The sequence below is a fragment of the Hippocampus guttulatus genome, chromosome 1 (assembly GCF_054856545.1).
Source record: "Hippocampus guttulatus isolate MCC_2025c chromosome 1, RoL_Hgut_1.0, whole genome shotgun sequence".
NCBI lineage: Eukaryota > Metazoa > Chordata > Actinopteri > Syngnathiformes > Syngnathidae > Hippocampus > Hippocampus guttulatus.
This window is the reverse complement of record NC_141261.1, coordinates 27,801,471-27,828,371: the sequence shown is the minus strand read 5'-3', so window position 1 is coordinate 27,828,371 and position 26,901 is coordinate 27,801,471. Positions and strand designations below refer to the sequence as shown.

Here is a 26,901-nt window from a genome sequence, read left to right as displayed (position 1 = left end):
GGTGAATGAGGAACGCCGAGACATTTTGGTTTTCTTGGCCAAAAATCTCAACAACACAAAAAGCCTGAGTCAGACTCAGTTGATGTGTACTCCAAAAGAATCAGCAGAAAAACGAGAGATTTTGCTGCTACAGTTACTATCTTAAGGCGGCCCGGTGGGTCAGTAGTTAGCGCGTTGACCTCACAGTGCAGAGGTACCGGGTTCAATTCCGGCTCCAGCCTCCCTGTGTGGAGTTTGCATGTTCTCCCCGGGCCTGCGTGGGTTTTTTTCCGGGTACTCCGGTTTTCCCCCCACATTCCAAAAACATGCATGGCAGGCTGATGGAACACTTTAAATTGTCCCAAGGTGTGAGTGTGAGCAAGAATGGGTGTTCGTCTATGTGTGCCCTGCGATTGGCTGGCAACCGGTTCAAGGTGTCCCTCACCTACTTCCCAAAGGCAGCTGGGATAGGCTCCAGCACGCACCGCGACCCTTGTAAGGGTAAAGCGGTTCAGAAAATGGATGGATGGATGCTTTGACTTGCATGTATGAACTTGAGGTACAAGTGTATTATGGGTCTGCCAACCGAACTCACCTCATGTCACATCAAGGTGCACTTTGGCAAATATCAAAAAGTTTTTGGGTTTGTTCCAATCTGTTTAATGCGGCCCCTAGTTGAAATTTACTGTCAAACTACACATCAAACTAGGGGAATTACATGTTGTGGATTTGTAACACAAGCTGAAAATCACAACAGTAAACAACATTGCTCAGCCTTTTGTTACCTAGCTTAATGTTAATGCTAATGTTAACATAAATAGGAAACACATATAATAAAAACAAAATTCACTCTTAACATATTTCATTTTTTGATAATTATTTATCAATGCATGTTTAAGAAATCCACTATCCTGACCCAATCACAAAGGTTTAGAAGCTAGCTAGTAGCTACAATATAACCATCTACTGTATTTTATTTTTTTCCCAGTGCAAAGGGCTCACTTGCAGAAAAATGAACATACTTTCGAGAAGACACAAAACTGCTGCGCAAGAACCCAACATAAAGTGCAAGAAGTCATTTTGGACATTTTTATATTTTTCAGGTACTGTACACAATATCCATCCATCCATTCTCCGAACCGCTTGATCCTCACTAGGGTCGCGGGGGGTGCTGGAGCCTATCCCAGCCGTCTTCGGGCAGTAGGCGGGGGACACCCTGAATCAGTTGCCAGCCAATCGCAGGGCACACAGAGACGAACAACCATCCATGCCCACACTCACACCTAGGGACAATTTAGAGCGTCCAATCAGCCTGCCATGCATGTTTTTTTTTTTTTTTTTTGGAATGTGGGAGGAAACCGGAGTACCCGGAGAAAACCCACGCAGGCCCGGGGAGAACATGCAAACTCCACACAGGGAGGCCGGAGCTGGAATCGAACCCGGTACCTCTGCACTGTGAACCCGACGTGCTAACCACTGGACTACCGGGCCGCCCTGTACACAATATTGGTGCTGAATGTCATTCCAAAACCACAAAAACATGTTTAATCATTATCACCTTTTAAAATTATTTTTTTTTGAGGGGGAGGGTTGTAAAACAAATATTCATAATTTTAGGGGTGTTCACATGGCAACTTTTACTCCGGTGTAACACCGGTGCAGCCCCCCACCCATAGAGTGTTCACACGTACAAAGTTATTCCAGTGTAGCCCCTGAAAACAGCTTCAACTGGAGAAAATTTAACCCTGCTCAGGAGGTGGTTTAAAAATTTAGTCCGGAGTACATGCTAGTTTGCCGGTACAAAATGGGACGTGTGAACGCTACAGGAGTAGACTCGCTACGCGTAAGAAGAGTTGATTACATACGGGTATTGAATGTGTTGCTTTTGTGCTCTGTTGTACTTCCACCATCTTTCCTTTCTCTCTCTTATCCTTTTACGGTGTCTGATAGACCGCAGTGTTGATTTGTCTGGAGAAATATAAACCATGGTTTTTCGATATGTCACAAACGACGCGGGGAAAAGGAAGTAAACTTTACGCATGCGCATGTTTTATTTCATGGCCGCAGAAACTGCCGTGTGAATGCAAGTGGGGCTGCACTGGGGTTAACACGCTTCTCTTTAGTAAGCAGCTTTATATGTGTGAACGCTCCACAAAATTTACACCGGTGTAAGATATATCGCAACAAAATACATCGGTACAGCACCGATGCAAATGTGTGCCGTGTGAACACCCCTAATAATAAATTTGGCAGGCCATTAGTTGCTAATCCCTGATGTTTTGCCTCAGTTTAGGTTACCCCACAAATAATGTATTGTTGCACTTTAATATTTTCTTGAAGGCTAATTAGATCACTTCATACTGAAGTAAATATTATTGTCTTATTGTCCAAGTTTAAAATGTTAAAAATCACCAAGGCCAGTGTATGTGTGAATGGTTGTTTGTTTGCACGTGCCCTGTGAATAGCTGGCGACCAGTCCATAGTGTACCCCGCCTCTTACCCAAAGCCAGCTGAGATAAGCTTCGGCTCAGCCACGACGGTAGTGAGGATAAGTGGTACAAAATTGGATGGATGCTGTGTCTATGTCACATCACACAGAAGGGAGGCATTAGTCAGCGCCTTATTGTGTGGCACAGGTTGCCACACAATAAACACGTAAAATTCGAAACCGGTGTGCCATCATGGTAATTGTAATGTAAAATGAGCACATGGCTTAGCTTTAAAAGACTCGAAGCAGCAAGTGCTGTCAGTTTTCCATTTGCAAAAGTGTTTTTACAATTGTTTTCACCCATATTTGGAAGTACTTGTGTAGCAGCCATCCAGGACGTAACAGAGAGGCTTTTCCGGCTGGGTTTTCTATTGCTGTGAGCACTCTGAAGTCACTCAGCCAGCCCCTCTTCTATTCGATGTGCCTTCTGACATCACCGTGATGAGGCTTTTTTCAACTCGAGGGCGCAACATGTCGTGACACAGCGTTTTGTCCTTGCGTCCTCGCAGCACATACATAGTGAATACGTTTGTTAACGGAAAACTGCAAGTTACTCAGTGCAGAATTAAAAAAAAGAAAACAAATCCACCCTTGTGCATATTTAAACCGCTCTTGGCGCTAGCTAGACTTGCACTCAGCATTAAATGAGGCCGTACATTTTACAGGCCATCGTAAGTGTGAGTGGTTGTTTGTTTGAATACGCCCTACGATTGGCAGTTGACCAGTGCAGGTATGTACCGCGCTTCTTGCCCAAAGTCTCCTGGGATAGGCTCCAGCTCTCCCATAACCCATATGTGGAGGATAAATGGTAAAATCGTTGATGGGTGGGTGGTTTGAATAATCGACACTGGTCCATCAAATGAAAGAGCTGCTTCGCAAGCACAACAGCAAGAGCTTGCAGTGTGTTGCTCCCCACCTCCACCTTTGTGCATCCCAAACCATTTGGTAATCCTACAGGGAGGGATCACCCTCTTCTACAATCCACTAAAGTGTGCAAACCTCAAACCTGGGGAAAAAAAGGAGTAATAAAACCCTGCAGGCACTGATCAGAAGTCCATCATCCATAAATATTTTAGTTGTGTGCATTCACATCTAGAGTGATGGCTCATTAAAACTTGAAGAAGTTGTTTGCGGCTGTGTAATTTACGTCGACGGACTTTGGGTGAGAGCCATCCGCACAGAGTGAGAGATAGGAGAGAGTCTATCTGGAGAAAATCCACTGGTTCAAGACTTATTTTGGAAGATGCTGATCGACACAGCTTCACTCATCTTGCTTTCTCTGAGACACTTTGTATGGATTTGTTTAAATACATTGCATAGAGCAGTCAACAAACTACCGGTGTGATTATTGTCACCGATGTGGAGAGAGAGAACTGAATAATAATCGTGGGCTTGTTGACTCATCCGTTTGCCAGTAAGCAGCATTCGTTTTAGCATATTTTGTATTCAAATACAAACGGGAATGATTTGCTTTCAAGAAACCCGTGACAGTACTGCAGGGCATCTTATCTTTAATAAACACATTAATCATGCAAGAGCATTTCCAAACATTCACCCACACACACTTTTGCACCAAAGCTCAGTGAAATCAGTCAAACCGGAAATAAGCGTCGGAGTAAGTGTTTATATTTACCAATGATACTGGATGTTGGAAGTAGCAGTGGTAAACAAAATTGTGATGTATCATATGGTTGACTCTTACGATACAGAAGTGATACATTAACACCTAAACTATCGATGCAGTCATCCCTCGCAGTTCAATCCGTAACAGCTTAGACAGAGGGACTTTGAAAACAGCACAATTACTTTTTTTAAACCAACGGTAACAAAAACTAGACATAACACCATCCTGTTGATGAGTGAATGCTACAGAGAATTTGGTGGCCAGGCTATCAGTATAGCTGTGCTTGAAATTGTCGGGAGTAGGCGCAGCGAAATGTTTTTACGCTGGATGCCCACGATGCAGGCCACCTCTTTTAACCCAGGCTTGGAACTAGCAGTGGCAGGGAATCTACAAATAGTGTGAAGGTTGTTACAATTCCCCCTGACCAGGATTTGAACCCCTGTCTCCCTTCCTTTCAACTTGGGTACACATAACGGTGTGTATAAATAATAGCTTAAATAGCCTACGTGTTTACTACTTTGCGGATTTTGTCGAGAGTCTTAGGATGTGGACTGGAATGTAAACCCTGTGATAAATTCAAGATTACTGGCCGATGGGAATCCCGTACATGCGCGCTTTTTGATGTTGCTGACCTTTGAATGTGATATGAATCATGCTATTCTCCTCCGTGTACCGTCAACACTGCTTTTCTAAACTAACACTGAAAATAGGCCTTACTCTTGGTAACGATTGGCTGCTCTGCTGTGAACTGCTCAAGTTTCAACACAAACGTAAGAAAAGATTTCTTATTGTTACTTTTATTTGAAGAAAGAAAGTCCAGATGATATTGGATAATTAAGGCCAAAGTCATTGTAAAAAGAATGTTTCCACCAAATTAAGTGCAAATGAAGTATGCAGTTCACAACTGAGTTTGTAAAATCATTACACACTCATTCACTGCTGTGGACATTTATATTCATCAACTGTTTACGACCACCTTTGTTCATTCAACAAGTACATTTCCCAACAGATAGGCATGGAAGAGGGCCTCACCCTGCTGGTTCATAAAATTACTCAAGACGTCACAGGCGAGGGAGAGAGAGGGAGAGAGAGGGGCAGAGAGAGAAAGAGAGAGCGAGAGGGACTAAAACGCAGAAGCGGTATGCACGGCTAAGCACCTTAAGTTGTGTTTAATTGGAGCAAAGGGATCAAGTGTTATAAATACAGACATCTCTGCAGTGCAACACCGGTCTAATCATATCTGTGAATTTGACTGACAACCAGAGTCTGAGAATGGTTCCTATACTCTGTATTTGGCATTGTTTTTGGGGGAATAAAATGTCTACCGGTGTTTATAATATAGATAATACCCCATTTAATTTCATGGAGAACCGCAGGTATTTGTCCAAAGCTGTTAATGTACAAATGATTTTTGATGGATAAATTTAAATGCAGCGGCTATTTATTGGGTGCATTTTGCAGTCTAGAAATTACAGTAAGTAAAAAAAAAGAAATCTTGATTATTTAATTAAAAAAACACTTGGTCTTTCATTATTAAGTGAAATGTGTTATTTTGTCATCTGTATTCATAATTGTTCTTTAACCAAGAAAAAAAATGTATATACAGGTATATTTTTTTTATCTGAATATGGTACTTGAATATTCAACATGAATTGAGTCAATGATTTAAAGAACTGACTGACGATCAACTCGATCCATGTGATTAGTCAGCGTCACTCACAGCATGTCTCATAGTTATAAGCAAATTATTATGTTGCCATCAAAAGCCGTTTTGCAGTCCAATTTTGAGGTATAACAAAAGCCCCAAAATATATTGTCACAGTCATGATTCTGCTTGACATGCAAATAATTGCAAACAATTAATTAACCGTACTAGCTTATCTTCAGACTGTTTTCCTTTTTATATTTGTATGCCATGGGTAGAACAAAACTGTTTGTATGTTTTCCCTTTCAGCCATGTAGTTTTGTCGGTTCATTTCGGCATCTATTTTCTCACTTATGATCATTGGCAATAGAATCAGGATGAGATCATAAGATTGCGATACTATGGGGCGGCAGAGTGGTTGACTGGTGAGCACGATCGCCTCACAGTGCAGAGGTTCAATTCCAGGCCCCAGCCTTCCTTTGTAGGGTTTTCATGTTCTCCCCGTGCCTGCGTGGTTTTTCTGCGGGCACTCCGGTTTCCTCTCACATTTCAAAAACACGCATGGCAGGCTAATGGAACACTCTAGATCAGGGGTGTCCAAAGTCGGTCCTCAAGGGCCGCTGTCCTGCCTGTTTTCCAGCTCTCCCAGGAGCAACAAACCTCATTCAAATGATCAGGATCGTTCTTGTGCTACTTCAGAGCTGGCTGATGAGCTGATCCTCTGAATTAGGTGTGTTGCAGGCGGGAGAGCTGGAAAACAGGCAGGACAGTGGCCGTCCAGCCCCGGAGCTGGACATGCTTGCTCTAAATTGTCCCTAGATGTGATTGCTCGTCTATGTGTGCCCTGCGATTAGCTGGCAACCGGTTCAGGGTGTACCCCGCCTACTGGCCGAAGACAGTTGGGACCTGTCCAGCACGCCCACGACCCTCATGAGGATAAGCAGATCAGAAAATGGATCGATGGATGCATTTATATATTCTTCTCACAGCTTATATAAAGCGACTTTATGTGTTTTGAAATGTACAGTAAGTGCTAACCATTTCCAACGCCACAGGAGTTTATAGAAAGCAGTGTTATTATTGGAGCGTTTGCGCACGTTAAGGTATGAGACCTTGAGACTTTTTTTTTGTGGCCGCCCTGTTGGTAAATGTCAAAGGCATTAGTAGGATTCTCGCTTCGCCACTTCAAGGAGAACCACCTTGCAGACTAATGCAATATGGCTCTCCGATTCCCCACGCCAAGCTGAGAGTGATGGTCTCCATGTATTGATCTCTGTTTTGATCTCATTCTCTTTTTTCTATTCTGTGCCTGGTTCAGGCACTGTTTCATTGTGGATCTTCAGACCGGTTGAAGGTGAATCTTGCAGAGATACATCTTGTTTTTGTGCGTGTAATTATTATTTTTTTGGACCATGTGCCTGGTCCACATGTGAAGATACCCTTCCACAGAGGACCGCAGTGGAATTGTGTGGCTCAAGTTGCCACCACACAGGCCTATTTGCTGGAGGAGAGGGGGGCAGGGTGATAGTTAGCATGAGCAGCGATCTGGGGAGCAAGCCAGATGTATCTGAAAATAGTTGAAAATAGAGCACAATATTTTTTGCATGACCCCGTGGCAGAGCCAAGTCTCACAACTGACAGAGGAACGGCAAGCTGGAAATAGCGGGATGAGCTGAACATGGATGCCATCTGCATGTCATCTCATTTGATATGCTCCCATTTTTTCAGGATGAAAGCCTGTGAGGAAAAAGCTGACCTTTTTTTCCACTTTCAAGGTGATAAATATAATTTCAGCACCAACAGAGGTTTGTCTTCGCAGGGAGTTGAATATGCAAGTGGGAGGTCAAATCCTCTGAGAGCCTTCAATTTGAAGAGATTTGTATTTCAGAAGCAAACTGGTGAAAGTTGATTCTTTGGCCCGGGAAAACATTTTCATAACCGACTGCGTGAAGGTTTAGGATGAATAATTGACACAGTTTAAAGCACTACAGGATGGACCGAAAAGCCAAGAACTTCCAAGAGTTTAGTCATCATGATCATTAAACTGGCATCTACGTATATTCACCTAATGGGGAGCAGAAACCCCAATACATGGAGCACTGATGTTAAGCTGTTGACGATCAGGGCTACATGATCCAGGTGCAGCTAAAAATATCCTTTTCACCAAAGAGGCCAGTTCAGCTCAGCTCTCCATGGTACGGTTTTCGAGCGGTAAACCCGAGCCTGGCTTGTGTTTAGTGTGTTTTACATCATTCGTGTGCAGCTCATCAAAGACTTCAACAAAGAGGGGAAACATGGCACTGTACACTTCCGTGTACTGAAGATATGAATCACAAACTGTGATGCTGGGGAGGATTCAGGATCTAGTAAATAAGCACAGGTTGGTTTTCTCTGAGTTTTGCCTTGGCTGCACGGTGGGTTTCGACCTAGGGATGTATTGATAGTCGTGAACGTTTGGGCTTCTCAAGGCCTTTGAGACTCTTTGAGCCTTTCATGCACTAATATTGATAACTTGTAACGTGACAACATGATAAGCTATCCGCTGGAGTGTACCCGCCGTCCCTGGAAGGGTTAAGGGCCAATTTTGCTTTACTTGAATTTGGATCGTCTCTCGATCACAATACACCAAGTAGCCAAAGACAATCCGTTCCAAGACATTGGTTGAGCTCTGATATGTTCACATCTAGAAATTTGTACCACTGTAACTGTTGTAGCGTAAAACTCCAGGGTATTAAGATTAAGATTAAGATTAAGATTAAGATATCCTTTATTTGTCCCGCAATGGGGAAATTACAATCAGAATTCAGAAAGGAAAAACGCTGGGTAGGGAGAGGGAAAAAAAAACACGCTCGAACTATCCTCTTCCGAGGATAATTTAAGTCCAGGATAAAAAAAGACCCTAGCACATAAAATAAGCATATGACAGTTACAACAAGTCACAAGACATAACATGTAATAAGGGGGAGGATGAATGGGAAGGGGGGGAGAGGGGGGGGGGTAACCGCGACGCAGCCGTAATGACCAGCCGCACGGTCCACCGTTGCGCTCCGCATTATCGAACCACGTCACGGGGAAAAAGAATCGGAGTGATGAAGACGGTGATAACAAGGATGTGTATGCGCGTGTGGTTGTCCAGTTGTGTATGTGTATGCGTGTACAGGTCATAGCTGCATCGTCGAGGTCTGTTCATCATGAAGACAGTCCCGGCTTATCAGTCCATGGCCGAGAAGGAGGGGGGTGGTGGTGGGGGCCCTAGACTCCGTGCGTATTTCCATCCAGGGGAAAGGCCAGATAGCGTTGTTTGTTTTGGAGAGACGGCCGCCAACAATTCCAGACAGCCTTGAGTCCTTGGTCTGTATCTCCTCAGTGGCGCCGATCAGTCTGATCCAGAAATTCTTTCCGCAGCGTGGATTCCAACGTCTCCATGGTATTATCGATCGCGCGGAGTCGCTCCAAAATCACAACAATATTGCGATTGAGCTCAGTCACGGCTTGAGTCTGAGTGTTGGACATTCGCGCCAAGCCATCCAGAGTGACCGGCAGCTTCTTCACTTCCAATAGAGCCGCTCCCGTCGGTTGAATTTTGCGATAGAACAGCAAGCTGCCAACATCAAACAGCAGCATACCTGTTATCAAAAGGCCAATAATGTAGATGTCTTCCACGTCCTCCACGGACAGTACTGTCAGGCACACCGGTCTCCACTTTCTCCATGGATCCAGGGCGTATCCGGCAGCAAGTGTCCCCGGAGGGCAAGCAGGCTCCCCATTGCCCGCTGTTTCCGTCGAAAATTTTTTGTCGATTACATTGAGAGACCAGCCAACTAATTCCATGGTTAGTTCTTCGGATGAAAACACGGTAGGAGGCTAGGGAAAAAAAAAAAAAAAAAAGTTGGATAAAAGCACAAGAAGACTAAGTGGCGAGCAGGGAAAAAAAAGGTGGGAGGGCAGGGAGCTGTGCAGAAAGTGTCCGCCTTCGTCGAGAGCCAAGCAGAAACATCTACTTTCTAAACACGGTTGAACAATTTGTACGGACGCGGAGCCTGGTTCCAGCCGGGATGATTTTTTTTTTCCCCTTGCTAAAACCACAACGACAAACTGACATTCCCCGTGAGGATGTTGTGACCCTACAAAGCGTCGAGCAAGGAGAAAACAAAATCAACCTGTCCTTGCGTCTGTTACCGTGGGAAATGTTAACTCTATCCCCAATAAGATGGACAAGGGAGCAGCGCTAACCCGGCATGAAAGGGACTTTGGGGAGGCAAGACCGCTGCTGATTATATAGAGTCGTGACTAACAGCACTACCACCAGACAGCACCGTGTGAGCCTCTCTTCCCTCTGCACCGGACAGGTTCATGTTATGTTAATGTGTTTGAGCTCATACAATGGGTACATTTTCTGTGTTTTCCTTACATTATACTCTCAGTCTCTTTTTTTTCCTTTTGCTTTCTTGTATCCTCTCTTGCTGGTGATGCAAATGTCCCCATTGCTGCACTAATCAAGGTAGTCTAATCTAATCTAAAATGAAAATGTACATTATTTAAGGTTCCACACATTTAAGTTTCAACTGAAACATTTCTAAACACAATGCATTCATGTCACTGACAAAGGCGTCACGTGAAGATGAGTGGCAAATGAGCCTCATGCAGCTCACGTTTCCACATCCTGGCTCGTCACGCGAGTGTAGAAAAAAAGGCAACTAAAGCAAAATGTAAAGGAATGAATGGATGATATGGTCACGCTGGAGTCTTCCTGCTTTTAATGTTCTTTTGACTTTGGTGTCCTTTCATTTTCTTCGGTTCTCACATTTACCTTTTTGTTGGGGCTGCACCTTGTTAAGTTGCAAAGATGCATCAGAAAAGCCCAGGAAAGACTTTTGGGTCTCTTTGGAAAGTCAAAACTTGCTTCACCTTCGTTGTATCACCTTTCCTTCACCTTTTGGAAAACTTCATCGCATCAGCGCCAGATGAAAAGGGGCTTTGTTTCAAACATAGAAGAGAGCACTGTGTAAAATGAATGTGACACAGCTTTTCCTTACCGACATCATCTCGCGATGGCGATTATTACCCAAGTCCCAAGCATGTAATTACTATAAAAAGGGATTCTTTGATCTATGCGTTCTTGTCATACTTATTTCATTCTGGTTGTCGCCAACAGTGATAGCTACTTCAGAGGCCAAACCTACGTTGATGGAGTATAATAATCATCTTTATTTGTCACGTACACACACGTACACAAACCTTGATCTCTGCGTTGGACGCATTACAGTAGTGGACACAGCAAAAGACACGGGAGACCGGGTGTGGGCCTCAGACTCAAGGACAGCACAGAGTCCCCATGGTGACAGGCGATGGTCTTAACTACCGGTACTTGGTGATGGCTGCCCCAAATTCACTGCTGTGATTTGTACCAACCGTGACGTGCATGTGGAAATTGACTGCAACCAGTAGTCTCTCTTAAATTTAAAGGTGGCACTTTATTTTCTTATGGCGTAAATTATAGGTTGCCTACTTTTCTTCTCTATTGTCACCTTCTTAATCTCGAGTGTTTCCTCGCGCAGTCGGTACTTGCTTGATGACTTGTTGCTGTAAATGTTGCTGCCATGTATGATCTAATTTCCTCTTTTAAAGGTTGGCCGGGGTTTATCTTTGTTAATTGCAAATTAAAGGTCCCATTTCCCCATTGTTTTGGGGATTCGAACAACCTATCCTTTTAGTACTTCCGGATTGTCTTGCTCAAAGAGGAAAGGAAAGGAAATTTCCTCAGGTAAAACCAGAATCCAAAGAGGCTTTTTGATTTTTGTAGAATAATCTCGCACGTTGCCATGCATATGACGGCAGTTCAAACTCAGGGTGCTTTGTATGACTCCCACATCTTAGACATACATCCAACCGTGTAACCCATGGCAGGTGTGGACCGTCGTGAGCAACAGGTCTCTAGATACAGCATCACCGTCAGGTCCAAGAAGCGATGGTGGCCTGTCGCTTCATGGTCTCTCAGCAGTGCACTCATACGTTGTCATTTCTTTGACCGATTGGTTTTGGGAGGCAACATTGATCTACTCAATTTCACAAGGATAGTGGCAAAGTCTCTGATGCAGAGGTTTGCCTGATACAAGGCCTTTTTCTCATGGAGGGAGATCGCTACTGTCTGCTATGGTGGAAGATCAGCCAAGATATGACCAATGCTCTCATTGGCCAATAAATGCAGGGAATCGATTCCTGAGATGTCGTTTTTGTGACGAACGCACCACCTTAGACTGTGAAAAGTGCAAGGCATCTCTTCACATTGAGTGTTGAAAAAAAATACCACAGTGAGTAGAAAATGAATTAAAAGTGAATGCAAATGGCTGAAAGGGCCAAGAGAAAAGAAATATTGAAAATTAGCAAAGTGAGGAGGAGAGATACAGTGCTCTTTGAAAATTGAGTCAACAAATTCTGTATCGTAGTAGAACTGACAGACACATGTCCAGAGGTATGTTTTTGTCATCCATTGTATAAAGGCCTCCATCGAAATATTACATGTAGGATCTCTTACCGTAGTGACTGATTGTTAGAATAATTCAAAATAGTTGTTCTCAAAGAAATCTACCCCTTTGTTCTACAACTTGTACAAAATGTTTTTATTTTCTTATAATTCTGATGATTGATCACTTTGAAAGGGCAACCTGATTTCGATGTTTATGTGTCTGAAAAGCATTTGGGAGTGAACAGGTTAAGAGGGTTGAAAATAGTTTTCAATGTGTCCGATAGTTTGGATCCCTATTCAAATATTTAGTGAAGAGTTTTCTTGTGACTTAAAACAATCGTTCCCATCTCTGGGAACGATCGTGAGGAAAAAGTGGAAGACGGCGTGAGGCCGGGAAAGTTGACATTTCTTACATCAGCCTGCTCAGTTTAGACAAAGGGCCCTTTTTTCCAGCCGTCTGTCGGCACCCATGACTCCCTTTCCCCTTTCTCCTTGCAGTGAGAGGCGGAGGTGGTCCGCCATACACCCCAACACGCTGCAAGTACAGATACGGCACTTGAATTTTCATCAGGCCTGCCTCTCTGACTACTTGACTGACGGACAGACGGATGAGGTGTTCCGCAGCCATTCAATAATTTAGACGGCGTCCCGCAACAGCTGGCCCACAACAGTCCACTCAAAATACGAGATCTGCTTCTAAACTTGATCAGTCCTTGCAGCGCTCGCTCTCATTCTGCATTATTGACCAATGCGAGCTGTAATATATTTTGGTTCATGGCTGTTATAGAACCATAACCCTGCACTGTGGAGTTTTTGTCATTATGGACTTAATGCTTTTTCATGAGACCTGAGCTCTCAGTATAATATGATGGTTTTCTGTTTTTTGTTTGTTTGTTTTGTTTTTTTTGCTTGTGGAGTGAATGGCTATGATAACAACCTGCAGAGAGATTGGCCATTGCAAGAAAGGTGCGACAAATGGGCTAGAATCAGATGTTGAGTGCCTCTGCTGTCATAATATGAGCTTTCAACTGTAATCTCTTTGCAGAGGCTGAGCTTTCGCGTTATCCTTGGGAGACCTACAACACTGACTTTTCGGCGCAAATGACACCGAGCTCGTTTCCATTTAACAGGATACTGCGAGCCCTTAAGCAAGAGCCAAACACATTGGCGGGCTCCCTATGTTTAGGTTTAGTCCACTTAGGGGGATAACAGCAGTCATCCCACAGGTCTCCAGGCACTTATGGAATCTGTTCTTTTAGAAAGAAAAAAAAAGACCATGCCTGTCGATTCGTAGAAAGAGGCAGAGTTCAGAAATTGTCATTTTGTTACGGCTGCCGTACGGAAGAAGCACCCGGACTGCAGATGCACGGTCTGCCAGCCCAAAATGGTTTGTATCAAAGTAAAGAGCCATCGGAGACTGGCAATTAGGAGTTTACTTCCATTTATCTGTCTACTCAGAGAAACGCAAACGGAGATGTTGGCTAGGCTATTAAGTTCCTTGAGTGGGAGAAATTCTAATTGGTTTTGGTAATGCTCGCTGTTGATTTAGAAGGCAAGCTGCTGACCAAGAGGACCCATGGTGGTACAATCCCACAGGTGATTGCATTATTTGTTTAGAAGCCTTTTACATGAACCCATTATTGCTCTCTTAGTCCATAACAAATGGTAGTTTGTGACAACGTGTGCTTCCAGAAGTGTCGGCTGCCCATTCGCAAAGGACACAGAGTGTATGTGGCCAATACCCTTGATCGTGTGAAAACTGATTAGGGGTGACCTGTCAAAAAATGATTTATTGTCAGCGTTCGTATTCTCTTTGTGATTACTGCACGTACGAGGCGATCGGATGAGGGTCCGCCATCAGATAATGTCTTTCAATAAAAAGGCAATGACAAATCCATAACATAAAATCTGTAACTTTATGTCCCCGTTGGTGAGGATTATTGGATTTGTTGTCACGGATATTGTTTTATCCCTCTCACTCGTGCAAAAGATCTTGGCACCGAATCAGGTGTGGTGTGTGATTTACTGCGTGTCGCTCTGCTTTGTCGGTCAGTGCCAAACCGTGATTAAAGAAAAGGAAAGAAAAAAAATAATTCACAAGACAATTTATTAGATGCATTCGCGCAAACAAGACAATAGCTGTATGAACAATTAACAATGACAATTAGGTTAGCAATATGTTCATTACAATGTTGTAGTTGTAATTTGCATCGGTTTTGTGCAGCATATTGTGCGCTGTGTGCATTATTTAGATGCAAGGGAGGGGCAATTCATTACAATAAATGAGGTTGTTGCTGGTCCCTCTCTCTGGAATGACCTCCCACTGAACATTCGGCAAGCCTCCTCGCTGCCCATCTTCATAACCCTCCTCAAAACTCACTTGTATTCTTTGGCATTCGACTCAGCATGACTTAGATTTGTTCTTGGTTTTACTGTTTGGTGCTTTCTACCGCCTTTATTACCGATTTGTCTTACTGTTTATTGTGCATGTTAAATTGCTCCATGTACAGCACTTTGTATGCAGCGATGGCTGTTTGAAAGTGCTCTATAAATACTGTTGACTTGACTTGACTTGACTTGAAAATAGGCTTCTAGAATGAGGAAATGCAGACACCGAACACAGAAACACCTTCCATCCATCCATTTTCCGAACCGCTTGATCCTCACTAGGGTCGCGGGGGGTGCTGGAGCCTATCCCAGCCGTCTTCGGGCAGTAGGCGGGGGACACCCTGAATCAGTTGCCAGCCAATCGCAGGGCACACAGAGACGAACAACCATCCACGCCCACACTCACACCAAGTGACAATTTTTTAGAGCGTCCAATCAGCCTGCCATGCATGTTTTTGGAATGTGGGAGGAAACCGGAGCACCCGGAGAAAACCCACGCAGGCTCGGGGAGAACATGCAAACTCCACACAGGGAGGCCGGAGCTGGAATCGAACCCGGTACCTCTGCACTGTGAAGCCGACGTGCTAACCACTGGACTACCGGGCCGCCAGAAACACCTTGTTGTATTTATAAGATATTATAACCTCTATTTGTCCCACACTGGGGAAATTTGCAGTCTACAGCAGCAAAATGGGGGGGGAGGGCAAAATGTTTCATTGCACAAAATTATCAATGAATTATTATCAATCTAAATGGAAGAATTTCAAAAGCAGCTCTTGTACTAGATGTCACGAGGTCAGGGCTTGGCAAAGCAATGAGTTGTGCTGAGGTTCATGCCTGAGGGTCATGTCTGCTCTGACATAAGTGTCAGATTTCCAAATCAGAGTGGTGGTGGCATTACAAACTGGTAAAAAACAAACAACGATAAAAATATTTGGGAACAATCGCAATCTGATTTCCTTACTTACTGGTATTCAAAATGCCACTTATTAAATGACTGCACTAAGTGGTGCCGGTGCTTACGTGTGTATCACTCATTTGAAAAAGAGCAGGTTACTCTCTGACTTGATGTTGAAAGTAGTTTTTTACCAGTGTTGGTCTTCGTTGGTCACTTACAGATCCCATTTCCAGTTCTGCGAAATTATTAATGCTAAGACATAATGTCTTGCATGTTTGAGTGCAGCTAAATTTGAACAGATGTCACATCTCTGCTTAGAGGAATGGCAGCAATTTGAACCTATGTGCTCTTATTCGTGTCCTTTCCTACGCCGTTGTGGGTCATTGGTGCTTGCTCCACCTCATGCAGTGGCAATTGCTCTAAAGGGGTGTTCACACGGCAACTTTTACTCTGGTGCAGCACCAGGGCTACTTGCCTAGAGCGTTCACACGTACAAAGTTATACCGGTGTAGTCCCTGAAGCCATCTTAAACCGGAGCAAATTTAACCCTGCTCAAGGAGGTGGTTTAAAATTTTACTCCGGAGTAAATGCTCGTTTGCGGGGCAGCACCGATATAAAATTGGACGTGTGAATGCTACGGGGGTAGACTCGCTCCAACGCGTGAGAAGAGTTGATTACATACGGGTATTGAATGCGTTGCTTTCGTGCAGTTCCGTCATCTTTCCTTTCTCACTCTCATCCTATTACGGTGTCTGATAGACCGCAGCCTTGATTTGTCCTGAGAAGTATAAACCATGGTTTTTCGATATGTCACAAACAAGGCGGGGAAAAGGAAGTACACTTTACGCAGCGCATGTTTTATTTCCGTATTATTACGTATCGTATTGCACGGCCGTAGAAACTGCTGTGTGAACGCAAGTGGGGCTGCACCGGGGTTAATGCGCTTCTCTTTCGTAAGCAGCTTTTTACGTGTGAACGCTCCACAAAATTTACATCGATGTAAGATACATCGCAACAAAATACGTCGGTGCAGCACCAATGCAAATGCGTGCCGTGTGAACACCCCTTCAGACTGCAAGGGAAGCTCTGCTTCCCCTAAAATGTCAAAAAATAAGTGATCAAATATATGTGTGTACATACAATTCCGTGGACATGTCATTGACTAAATATGCGCTACAATGCGCTCAACTTTTGTTCCGAATCAAAGCTGCTTACTACTGGTTACGACGCGACTCTCTTCTCATTCATTCCCGCAGCTTCACTGTGCTTTCAACTGTGTGAACGCTGAGCGTCGAGAGAGTTCAGGGTAGGTTGTCCCAATGCAATGAAGAGACGAGTCATTGGATAAATGCTAGTTTTGTCCCGTCCGTCGGACGCTGAGCGTCTCTGGGAGTCTATGGGCAGTGGGCGTTTATGGGCTGGCCAGGACGCTCATCTTTTCTGCATGATGATTGGATGATCTGTCTGAGGCTGAATCTCTTTTTGATTGACTGCGAAATGAGCCAATCACCGATCTTTTGGTGTAGCCAGCTGTGGGAGCATTTTTCAATTCTCATTCTGTTCTGAGTTGAACTGGACACTTCTTCTAATCATCTTACGACACTCTCTTTGTTGAAAACGACTAGCGACAAATTAATATTTTATTTCTGGTGTGTTTTATTGTTTTTATTGTTTATTGCTTGTGTTCGCAGACTGACTTATATCACCACAGTTAAGTCCCTGGAAAATACGCCTTGTTGGTATGCCAGGGTCACAGATCATTTTTTTGAAAAGGAACGCAGAGTAGAATTCACGTATAAATAAACGGACACATTTTATGATGTAGCCCGAAATTGAGCTTCCCCTCCTTGACAGACCAGCATCCGCCACTGACCTCATGCTTATTTTTTTTGTAGCTGCTGTTTTGTGCGATCAGCCTATTTAAATTTGTAACATTAAATACATTAGCCTGACTTTGGAAAATGAGTGTGCATGTTGAAAATGTCTGAAAACGTGATGTTGGAGATATGAAGAGAGACAGAAATCGGCACTTGCCAGTGGCAAGCCTTCACAACCCAGTTAGTGGGAGATTGCGCAATCGGAATGTTAGCTTGGCTGCTCGCTGTCCCATTTCACGTCTTGCCCATGAATCTGAAAAGGCAGACAGGCCAAGTCCACTATTTTGACGATGAAATGATTGCTATTATTGGATTTGAAAAGAACATTGATATCAAGCACACACACCGTAGAACTAAAATGGAAACATTTCTCAATCAGGAGTCCTTTTCATTTCCTGCATTCATTTAGAATTTTCCTCTGAAATGGATTAAAATGTGTTTTTACATTCACTTTCATACATTCCAAAAATATAGATGTATTTGTTTTCTCGAAAAGTACTTAGTTAATTGCTTTTTTGGAAATAAAAAAAAATGCAATGATCGTAAAATCACTTTACATATTCATTTGACACTCATTTTATGAAACCATTTCTTTAATGCTTTATTTTATGTTGCACTTATATTGAACTGTGTACAGTTCTTTTCTGAAACATTTATTTTGTGCAATGAAACACTTTGTTTCCCCCCAATTTTGCTGCTGTAGACTGCAAATCTCTCCAGTGTGGGACAATTAAAGGTTATCTTATCTTATCTTATTAAATGAACTGTAATGCCTAATTAATTACACTGGTCTGCATTTTTCAATCAGAGATACAGTTAAACCTTTATAGCTGACTTTTTTGCACCGTTTCCAAATTTGGCCTTGTTTTTTCTGTTGCACATCAGTTTTATATATGACTACTACCACTACTACTACTAATAATAATCATAATAATAATAATAATAATAATGACAATAATTGTATGTAACATATCGTAATATATTTACCGTATTTTCACGACCATTCGACGCACCGTATGGTTGGGCGCAGTCTCATTAATGGGTGCTATTTCTGTATTTTACACATAGACAAAACGCACTGTATTATTGGGCGCAATTTTAAAGTGGTAAAACATACGCCAGCTTAAACATACGGCATGCATGCGCGCACGCTAAAAACACGTTAGCTTGTAGCATACGGTAGCATGCCAAGACATACAGATACAAGCTAAAAACACGTTTTTAAAAAGGCAACGGAAAACTGAGTTCCGTTGTATTTTATTTAGTCATCGTACAATGTACTCACGTTTTTCGATCAATCATCACCCAGAAATCAATCAAAGTCCTCATCCTCTGTATCAGAATTGAACAATTGTGCAAGTACGGGTAATCCATCAAAAACGCCGTGTTCCCTCTCGTTGTCAGTCACTCTCATTGCCATGTGGCTCCACAGAAATGATGCCGGCTTTGCCAAAAACTCGAACAACAGTGCAAGCAGACACGTTCGTCCAAGCAGCCACAATCCATTCGCAAATTGTGGCGTAACTCGCCCGGCGCTGCCTCTCACTCTTTGTAAAGTTGTGTTTGCCATCGATCATTCATTGTTCCCATGCCGCTCGCAACTTTACTTTGAACGCCCGGTTGATGCCGATGTCCAGCGGTTGGAGTTCTTTAGTCAAGCCTCCGGGAATAACGGCAAGCTCAGAGTTCATTTGCTTGACTTGGTTTTTCACCGCTGCTGTGAGATGGGCACGCATGCCAAAAGCATAACCGATGGCTTGAAGTTTGAACTGAGCTTCGTAGGCGTGTCTCTTTGTAGAATTTATTTTCGGGGGTTCTTAGAAACCAAAACCGAAGTTGTTTTGCAACAATGCACATAGCCACACTCTATACAGGTGTTGGTACCTGCTTGTCGCGTCCCTTTAGCGTCCACTTACACGCCCACCCTTCACTGATTGGCTGACTTCTTTGCCGCATGCCTGTCCACAGTCACTTCCGCCTTTTCTCTATATAAACAGCGTGTCGGCTGTCAGTCAGGTTTTGGAACTCAGCGCATAGACAAGACGCTCCGCATCATAAGGCGTCCTGTCCATTTTGGAGAAAATTTTAGACTTTTAATGGCGCCTTATAGTCGTGAAAATACGGTAGTAAGATGTATGACTTAAGGGTTAGGTTTGGCAAATAGTGGATTTTTTTTCTGAAATGTCAGCTATAAATTAATGCGTGGTAAAATCTATATTGCGCAAGCTTTTATCAGTAAAACATTTGCTATTGACCAGTGTTATTTCATTCTTTGTCACAGATGCGGCTATTATGAAAGCACTATACTGCATAAGTAAACCTGAGTCAAGTGTTAACATAATTTATTATCCATCCATCTATTTTCTAATCCGCTTATCCTCACAAAGGTGTCGGGCATGCTGGAGTCTATCCTAGCTGTCTTGGGGCAGTAGGGGTACATCCTGGGCTTGCTGCCAGCCGATTGCAGGGCACACACACATGAACAACCATTCGCGCTCACAGTCACACCACAATCACACAATTTGGAGTGCCCAATCAACCTACCATGCATGTTTTTGGAATGTGGGAGGAAACTGGAGTATCCAGGATAAAACCTGCACAGGCACGGAGAGAACATGGAGACCTCACACAGGACGGCCGGGGCCGGAATTGAACCCTGCACCTCTGCACTGGGAAGTTGACGTGCTCACCAGTTGACCTCCTTCCCACAACTTATGAATTGAATATAAATTATAATACTAAAATAATTTGAGATACCAAGTAAATATATACAACTTCACATAGATTATAATATATTGATTCATTGTGTACAGTAAGCGGTTGAAACAATGGATGAATGGATGATGTATGTTTGCATATCGCAGGGCCCCCTTTGACAAATTTTTGAATTGAATTTTGTCAGAAATCTCTACTATTGTTCAGTCCGCATGTGTGTGTGCTCTTTTTACAATTGATTGACTGAAATAAAACGGCTTGCTCTCTTTCATGACGCACGATAACCGGGTGAACACACATGTAATTTTTGTGAGTCTCCCGAAAAGTTATGATTCTGGAGGAGCAAGGATTCAGCCTGACACCATTGATATGTTACAGATTTGAATGCTTTTTCATTCCTTGTAAATCTCACCCGGCCCATCCATCTCTTTTAAAAAAAAATCTATTGTGGCCCTTTCAATAGAAACCTTTGCACAAGATGATGGTGACAGGTGTACCTAATATTGTGACTGTCGAGTGAATGTGCATGCGTGTTGTTTAATCATTGCAAAGCTCCAATACTTCTCCACATTATTTATGCTGTCCTTCCCTTTTATTTGGGAAGAATTTCCACATAAGAAGCTGTTGTGGCCCAAGGCCTTTTGCGTGTATTCAAATATCTGTGACAGAATAGCAGAGACTCTACCCGATGCCTTCTCGTTTTTTTTTAACTCTCTCCATTCATTAGGTGGAATCTGCGTTGCCCAGTCATTGAAAATCCCGCACAACCCCAAGATGGAGGATTATGACAAGGCCATCCAACAACTGCTGGAAACTCAGCACTCCAGGGCAGTCGTCATCTTCGCCAATGAAGAAGACATACGGTGAGCAGCGTGTCCTCCGTGCCGCTCAGGCGTACCGATGACTTGCCATGTTCCACTCCTTAATCTCTGAGTGGCAGCTCCAGAAGACAAGCCACAGGCAAAGATTTTCCATGCATGCAGCACGTCTGTTATACAAACGTGCCTTTGCAAACACCAGAAGACGTACACAGGGAATACAGATCACAAGAGCGCAGCACAGATTTGGTGTCAATTACACTTCCCCGTAGGGAAGTGCCACCTCCAAGAACACACAAATATTTGCTACAGTACTTGCTTTTTCTGTTGTTGTTGGGGTTTTTTTCAGTAAAAACACAAGAAATGTGTGATTAAGTGGCATAGGCGTCAACAATCGACTGATCACAGCCACCTTACAGTTCTGAAGTTGGACAATCCTGTGTTGAGTTTGCAAAATGAGAAACCTTGAAAAAGCACCGCGTACCACGGAATCCCCCTTTCATGATGATCAGATGGAATAGTTACCTGTTGTCTTCGAGTTCCCCCTCATACTTCAAGAAGCATGACCCTGAACTTTCCTGGAAAGCCACAGCCCGATGTGTAGCCTTTGACAGCTCGGTTCAGGATCAAATAGCTGTTTAGGATTCACGCATTAACCTATTTCTCCATTTTGATTCATTGCACTACAAATCGAGCAGATGCGGAGGCGGCGTGTCACACCATGGTGTCCGAAAAGCGTGTGGCATGAATTTAGTTCAAAGCGCATGCAGACGTTCTTTTCATATGACCTTGGTGAAGGGTTTACCCGCCTCTGGCTGCGATAGGCTCCAACACACGCGCGATCCCAATGAGAAGAAGCTGTAGAGAAAACGGACGGATGGATGGGTGGCGGTTGAATTCCACACGCATACAGTCTAAGCCAAATGTCCTTGCAGGGGAGTCCTCAATGCCACTAAGAGGGCCAATCATGTGGGCCATTTTCTGTGGATTGGATCGGACAGCTGGGGCGCCAAAAGCAGTCCCATCCACCACCTGGAGGAGGTAGCAGTGGGTGCCATCACCATACTGCCCAAGCGCTCTTCCATTAAAGGTATGAACACGTCCCGCCACAGCGCACCACGCATGCAGCGTTAGCGTCGCGACATTTCACTCGATGGCACCAACCTTTCAGCCCCCTCCATTTTTTTATCTATTTAATTTCAGATAATGAAGACTAAACATGCGTGCCTTGTTGAGGGATTACAAGAAATTTGAAATCATCACATAAACTTTGTAAAGATGAGCTTGGTGATACTCCAGTTGGCATTATCATGTGAGATGAGGTCTGCACTATCGTAAGAATTTAAGTCCTCGTGTCTGCTTCTCAGCCTTTGACAAGTAAACACTGGAGTCGACAGTAATGTATTACGGAATCCATTTTTTCTTTGAACTTTTGAACTTTTGGAATTCATATATGCCAACCCGGCTTCTAATTTATGGTAAGGTATAGTTTTAATACCACATTCAGACTAATAAGATTCAATGCAAGAGCTGTATCAGAAATGAGTACTGTTAATTTTTGACCAACGCTATTAGAGCGGTCCATTATTAATTTAACAACAGGCTTATAATGGTGGGTGTAATTATAGCTCTACTCGGTATCACTTTTCAGTCATAGTTATGAAGGTTTTATAAATGGGGCGTAATTAGTTTGTGTACCCTATAGCAAGGCCGATTAAAAGCAATAAGTAGTGACCGAGTCCTTGCCAAAAATGGAGGCTAAAATTGCCTCTCTTTTGCCCTTTTGCTAGCTATAAATGTTCATTTGAGTATTAACGGTACTGTACGTCTTTAGGCTGGTAGCGTGTTGCGTTTTTGTTGTTATTGTTTTTATCACAGGCTGCTTGGGAAAACAGTGAAAGCCATTGAAAGATGATGTAAAGTTTACTCGTGGTATCAGCTTTTTATGATAAGCCCTCATAAGACATGATTGCATGTCTAGAACAGCTTGAAAGGCACAACTTCACATCACATATCTGGATGATCGTCTCTGCCATGAAAAACAAACTCAAACATTAGCATATAATTCCTCTACACACCGAGAGATTGATTGCAAGACATTTCGTGCACTTTAAGACAGACTTTGTGATAAAATACAATATGTCGATTTACCTACTCGACACCCTGATTGCCAGACAGGTCTCATCTATTTCTGCTTCAGCTGGCAATTTCCTCCAGTGACGTTGCACAGTCCTCAGGGAGCGCCGATGTCCTTGATGCAAATACTGTCTATTTGGCTAGGAGGAGGGAGGCCAAGGTCACGTTGCTCACTGTTGCTTCGGAGTAACTTTTTTTGCCTGACATTTCGCTTGAGGTTTGTCTAATTTGCTTCCACGCCATTTGCAACGGCCATGCGTAGCTTAAACGTTGTCTCTGAAAAATTCTGATGAATCAAATGGCATTTGTCATGGCCTATAGTCACAGGTAGGTTGTGGCGAGCTCGACTACATTTGCTCACTTACTTTTACTTAAGTAACTTTATGGATAAATCATACTTGTCAGAGTTGCTTTCATGCAATACGGTAGTAAATATTTTTGCATCGTCACGTCATTGCGTATTATTGGCTATTTGGCGGTATTTCACTGCGGATTATTTCTCCAGCAAACTGTAATCTCTCCACAATTGTGACTCTCATTACCTCTGCCTGTAATGAAGGTTATTTTAAAATAAAGAAAAATGACATTTGCCTACCTTAGACAGAGGACTGACACATATGGCGGGGAAAAGGAACATTCTCAGCAGGGGGCGTTATGTATTGCATCCTACAAGAGCCGTGAATCATTGGAATTGAAGATCCCTTTGCTTTTTCTTTAATTAGGTGACGCCTGGCCTGGACAAATGTGCGCTGCGGGGCTGCGTAAGGTTAAGATCAGCCCACTTTGTCATCGTCAGTCAGTGGTCTTCTGAAAAGAAATTGATATGAATCATCCGGGTTCCATTAGTCGTTCCCACCCACGCCTCAGATGATGTATGACACAATAATGAGGAAGCCAACGGAGACTTGAATGTGTGAAATGAAATGCAGAAATATCTTTGTGATCCAAGTGATGGGAAAAGAGCAATTGTCAATTCTGTCATTTTAGGATTTTGAGCCACAATCGGTGGAAAAGGTTGCTCTAAAAAAGAGAGCCCTTGGTTGTAACAGCCTTTCTGTCATGCAAACGCTCCATTAAAAAAAGTTAAAATAACCCTAACTTTAATACGCGGCGCATGCTTTCAACCATCGCCGGCAGCTTCGGTGAGGTGAAGGAACCACTTCAGTACCATCGGGGCTTTTCAGCTCCAGGCAAGAGGCTGTGGCACCATTTATACTTCCCGTGCTATCCATTTTGCAGCCCCTATTATTGAGTTCTTTATTTATTTAATTAGTGCACTTCCTCAGAAGACGAAAGTGATTTGAGTTTCACAGGGCTTCAAAAGAAAAATAGACAGCCACAGCCAAGGTTTGATGAGGTGGCACTTGCTAACCAGCAACCGCCAATACCTGCTGGCCAGAACCGTTCTGTCACCACCGCACTGCTGCATTTCATTTCCCGCAGTATGAATTGGACCATAATTGGGCCGGAACTGAGGCTCGCTCTTCTTTCCTCTCTTCCCAGGGTTTGATGAATACTTTACTGCGCTCACCCTGGAGAACAATCGTAGGAACGTTTGGTTTGCTGAATTCTGGGAGGAGTACTTTGACTGCAGGCTTCTCAGCGCATCCAAGAAAGAAGATACCAGTCGTAAATGCACAGGTACCTTGCTATTGTTTCTGCAACACACAATCACAGCAAGGGGTGTCTGAAATGAAAGACTAATCAAGTGTGTGTGTGTGTGTGTGTGTGTGTGTGTGTGTGTGTGTGTGTGTGTGTGTACCTTTTTGTCATGTTTCACGTTTTGAGTTTGGCATGACTTTGCATGAGGGCTGTGAAATTAATTCGGAATTCTAATTGTAATTTTCGCCGCTGCGTTTAAATTAAAGTGATCGTCAGCGATATTTACATTTAAAATGCAGGCTCTGCTACATATTTAATCAATAACGTCTTCAACCAGTAATCAACCAACCACCGGGGGCAAAAGCATGGCTAAGGCTCCCTTCAACTGCCTCAATGAACAAGTGAACACACCTTGCCGCGGGAGACTAAAGTCAATTCTGTGGATTGGATGAGAGACTTCATTTGTCATTCTAAAATGACAATCCATTCATTATAAAGTCTCCCGTTGCGATGAAAACTATTGACAGTTTGTTTGTTGAAAAGTGGTGCAATAAAAATCCAAATGTTTTCGCTGAGTTAATGAATAACTGTGAATCATGATTTTGATATTGATAAAATATAATCGTGATCACCATTTTGGTCGTAATCGTTCAAAGCTGCTTTGCATTAGAAGCTGCAGATAAAGCACTGACATGCTATTGGCTCCCTCTCAATGCAGCCAAAATGTTTGTGCCTGGGGGGGTTGACGCAGAGTTATTACTGGAATAATAAGAACGCATCACGTCACGTGTCTTGGTCATATTATATTTACGCCGCCTGCTCCTGTGACAAATATCCTGCAACTCTTCTGGACGTTTTCTTTCCGTTCCCTCGTGATGGTGGTAGGCTGTTTATCCACATTATCGTGATCATTTGGTGCGTTGAATAATTGATATGTGTCAGGTTGACGTCAATGTTTCACTTGGAAGTGTGGATTTGATCCCTTTAAGAAGTTATTGCGCTGTGTGTCTTTTCTGCTTCTGTGCGTCGCCGAGGACGGGAAGTAGTTCATCATATTAGGCCCTCCTCTCATTGTGGATGGCATACATATTCATTTGAATTAGGTCAGCATGCGACGATGTATATATCCATCATTGCCTTTGTTGTTATTACAATGCATCTTTTAAAGACGATACTCTAATGATCGTAAAAAATATATATACATGTATATATACTGTATATATTTTTGGGGGGGGGGGGGTTGAGAAAAGACCATTTTAAAGCACCCTGAAAATTTCTACAATGAATCCCCAACATTCTAATACACTACAATGTCACATCAAAACAGCAAGTAGTTTTAATTGATATCTTTCACGCAATTTCTTTTGAACGCTGCATTTGAAGAATATCAGGTTTATGAATATTTATACTTCTATAACATGCTATGAAATGGACCTCAGAACCTGTTTTTAAGCTGTCTAAGAGAAAGTTAAGTGTATTCTATTGAATAGCAGGGATGTGCCGACTGCTTTTTTTTATTTTATTTTATTTTATTTGCGTCCCAATCAGTCAAATCACTTGGTCTTGAGCGGGGGTGTCAAACTCGTTTATGGCCCGGGCCACATTTTAGTTACCATTTCACTTGGAGGGCTGTTATGACTGAAACCATATAGAGAAGTCACGCATAACTGTTGATTCAATTATTGTTTAAGTTACTATCATGAGGGGTTTGGTAACAAGAAAATGCTTATAGAATGTATATCTTATTTATTACATATGAGAATTCAAAATTTTGGTTGACATTTTAGAAAGGATCATGGAAGTTGACATATTTGAGCTGCTTTCACGAGCCACATAAAATTATGTGGTGGGCCAAATCTGGCCCCCGGGCCTTGAGTTTGACACCAGTGGTCTTGAGTATCAGACAATATTGAGTCAGATCCCCAGCAATGCAATCAGAACATATATTGGTGCTTAGTTCTCGACTCTGCTCATCCATAAACAACATTATTGAATAATTGACTCGCCAATTGCAACCACTGGGGCACAAGCTTGCATGTCAAAAAAGGATTCAAACTTCTATTTGAAGGTATGTCTTACAATGCGTCACACTTGCTAACCTGTCGCTTTTTGAAGTCTGCTGTTGCCGTTTCGTCACACAGACCTGGTTTGGCTTGTAATGTATTTTATTAAGTTTCGCTGGCTGTCAGTCGTAAGCAAAATATTTCCGCGTCTCCCTCCGTGCCTCGATTTTTCTTAATGAGCTGCGGACCAGCACAAAAGCTT

The 26,901-nt window shown here is 43.1% G+C and overlaps 1 protein-coding gene across 1 annotated transcript in view; it reads left to right on the top strand.

Moving 5' to 3' along the window:
* Positions 1-26,901, top strand: part of grm7 (glutamate metabotropic receptor 7) — a 133,584-nt gene that overhangs the window by 51,062 nt on the left and 55,621 nt on the right. Inside the window, exons 3-5 of the mRNA XM_086124321.1 lie at positions 20,808-20,943; positions 21,834-21,988; positions 24,538-24,675. Coding sequence (XP_085980447.1) covers positions 20,808-20,943; positions 21,834-21,988; positions 24,538-24,675 — 429 coding nt within the window. The remainder of the gene's footprint in view (positions 1-20,807; positions 20,944-21,833; positions 21,989-24,537; positions 24,676-26,901) is intronic.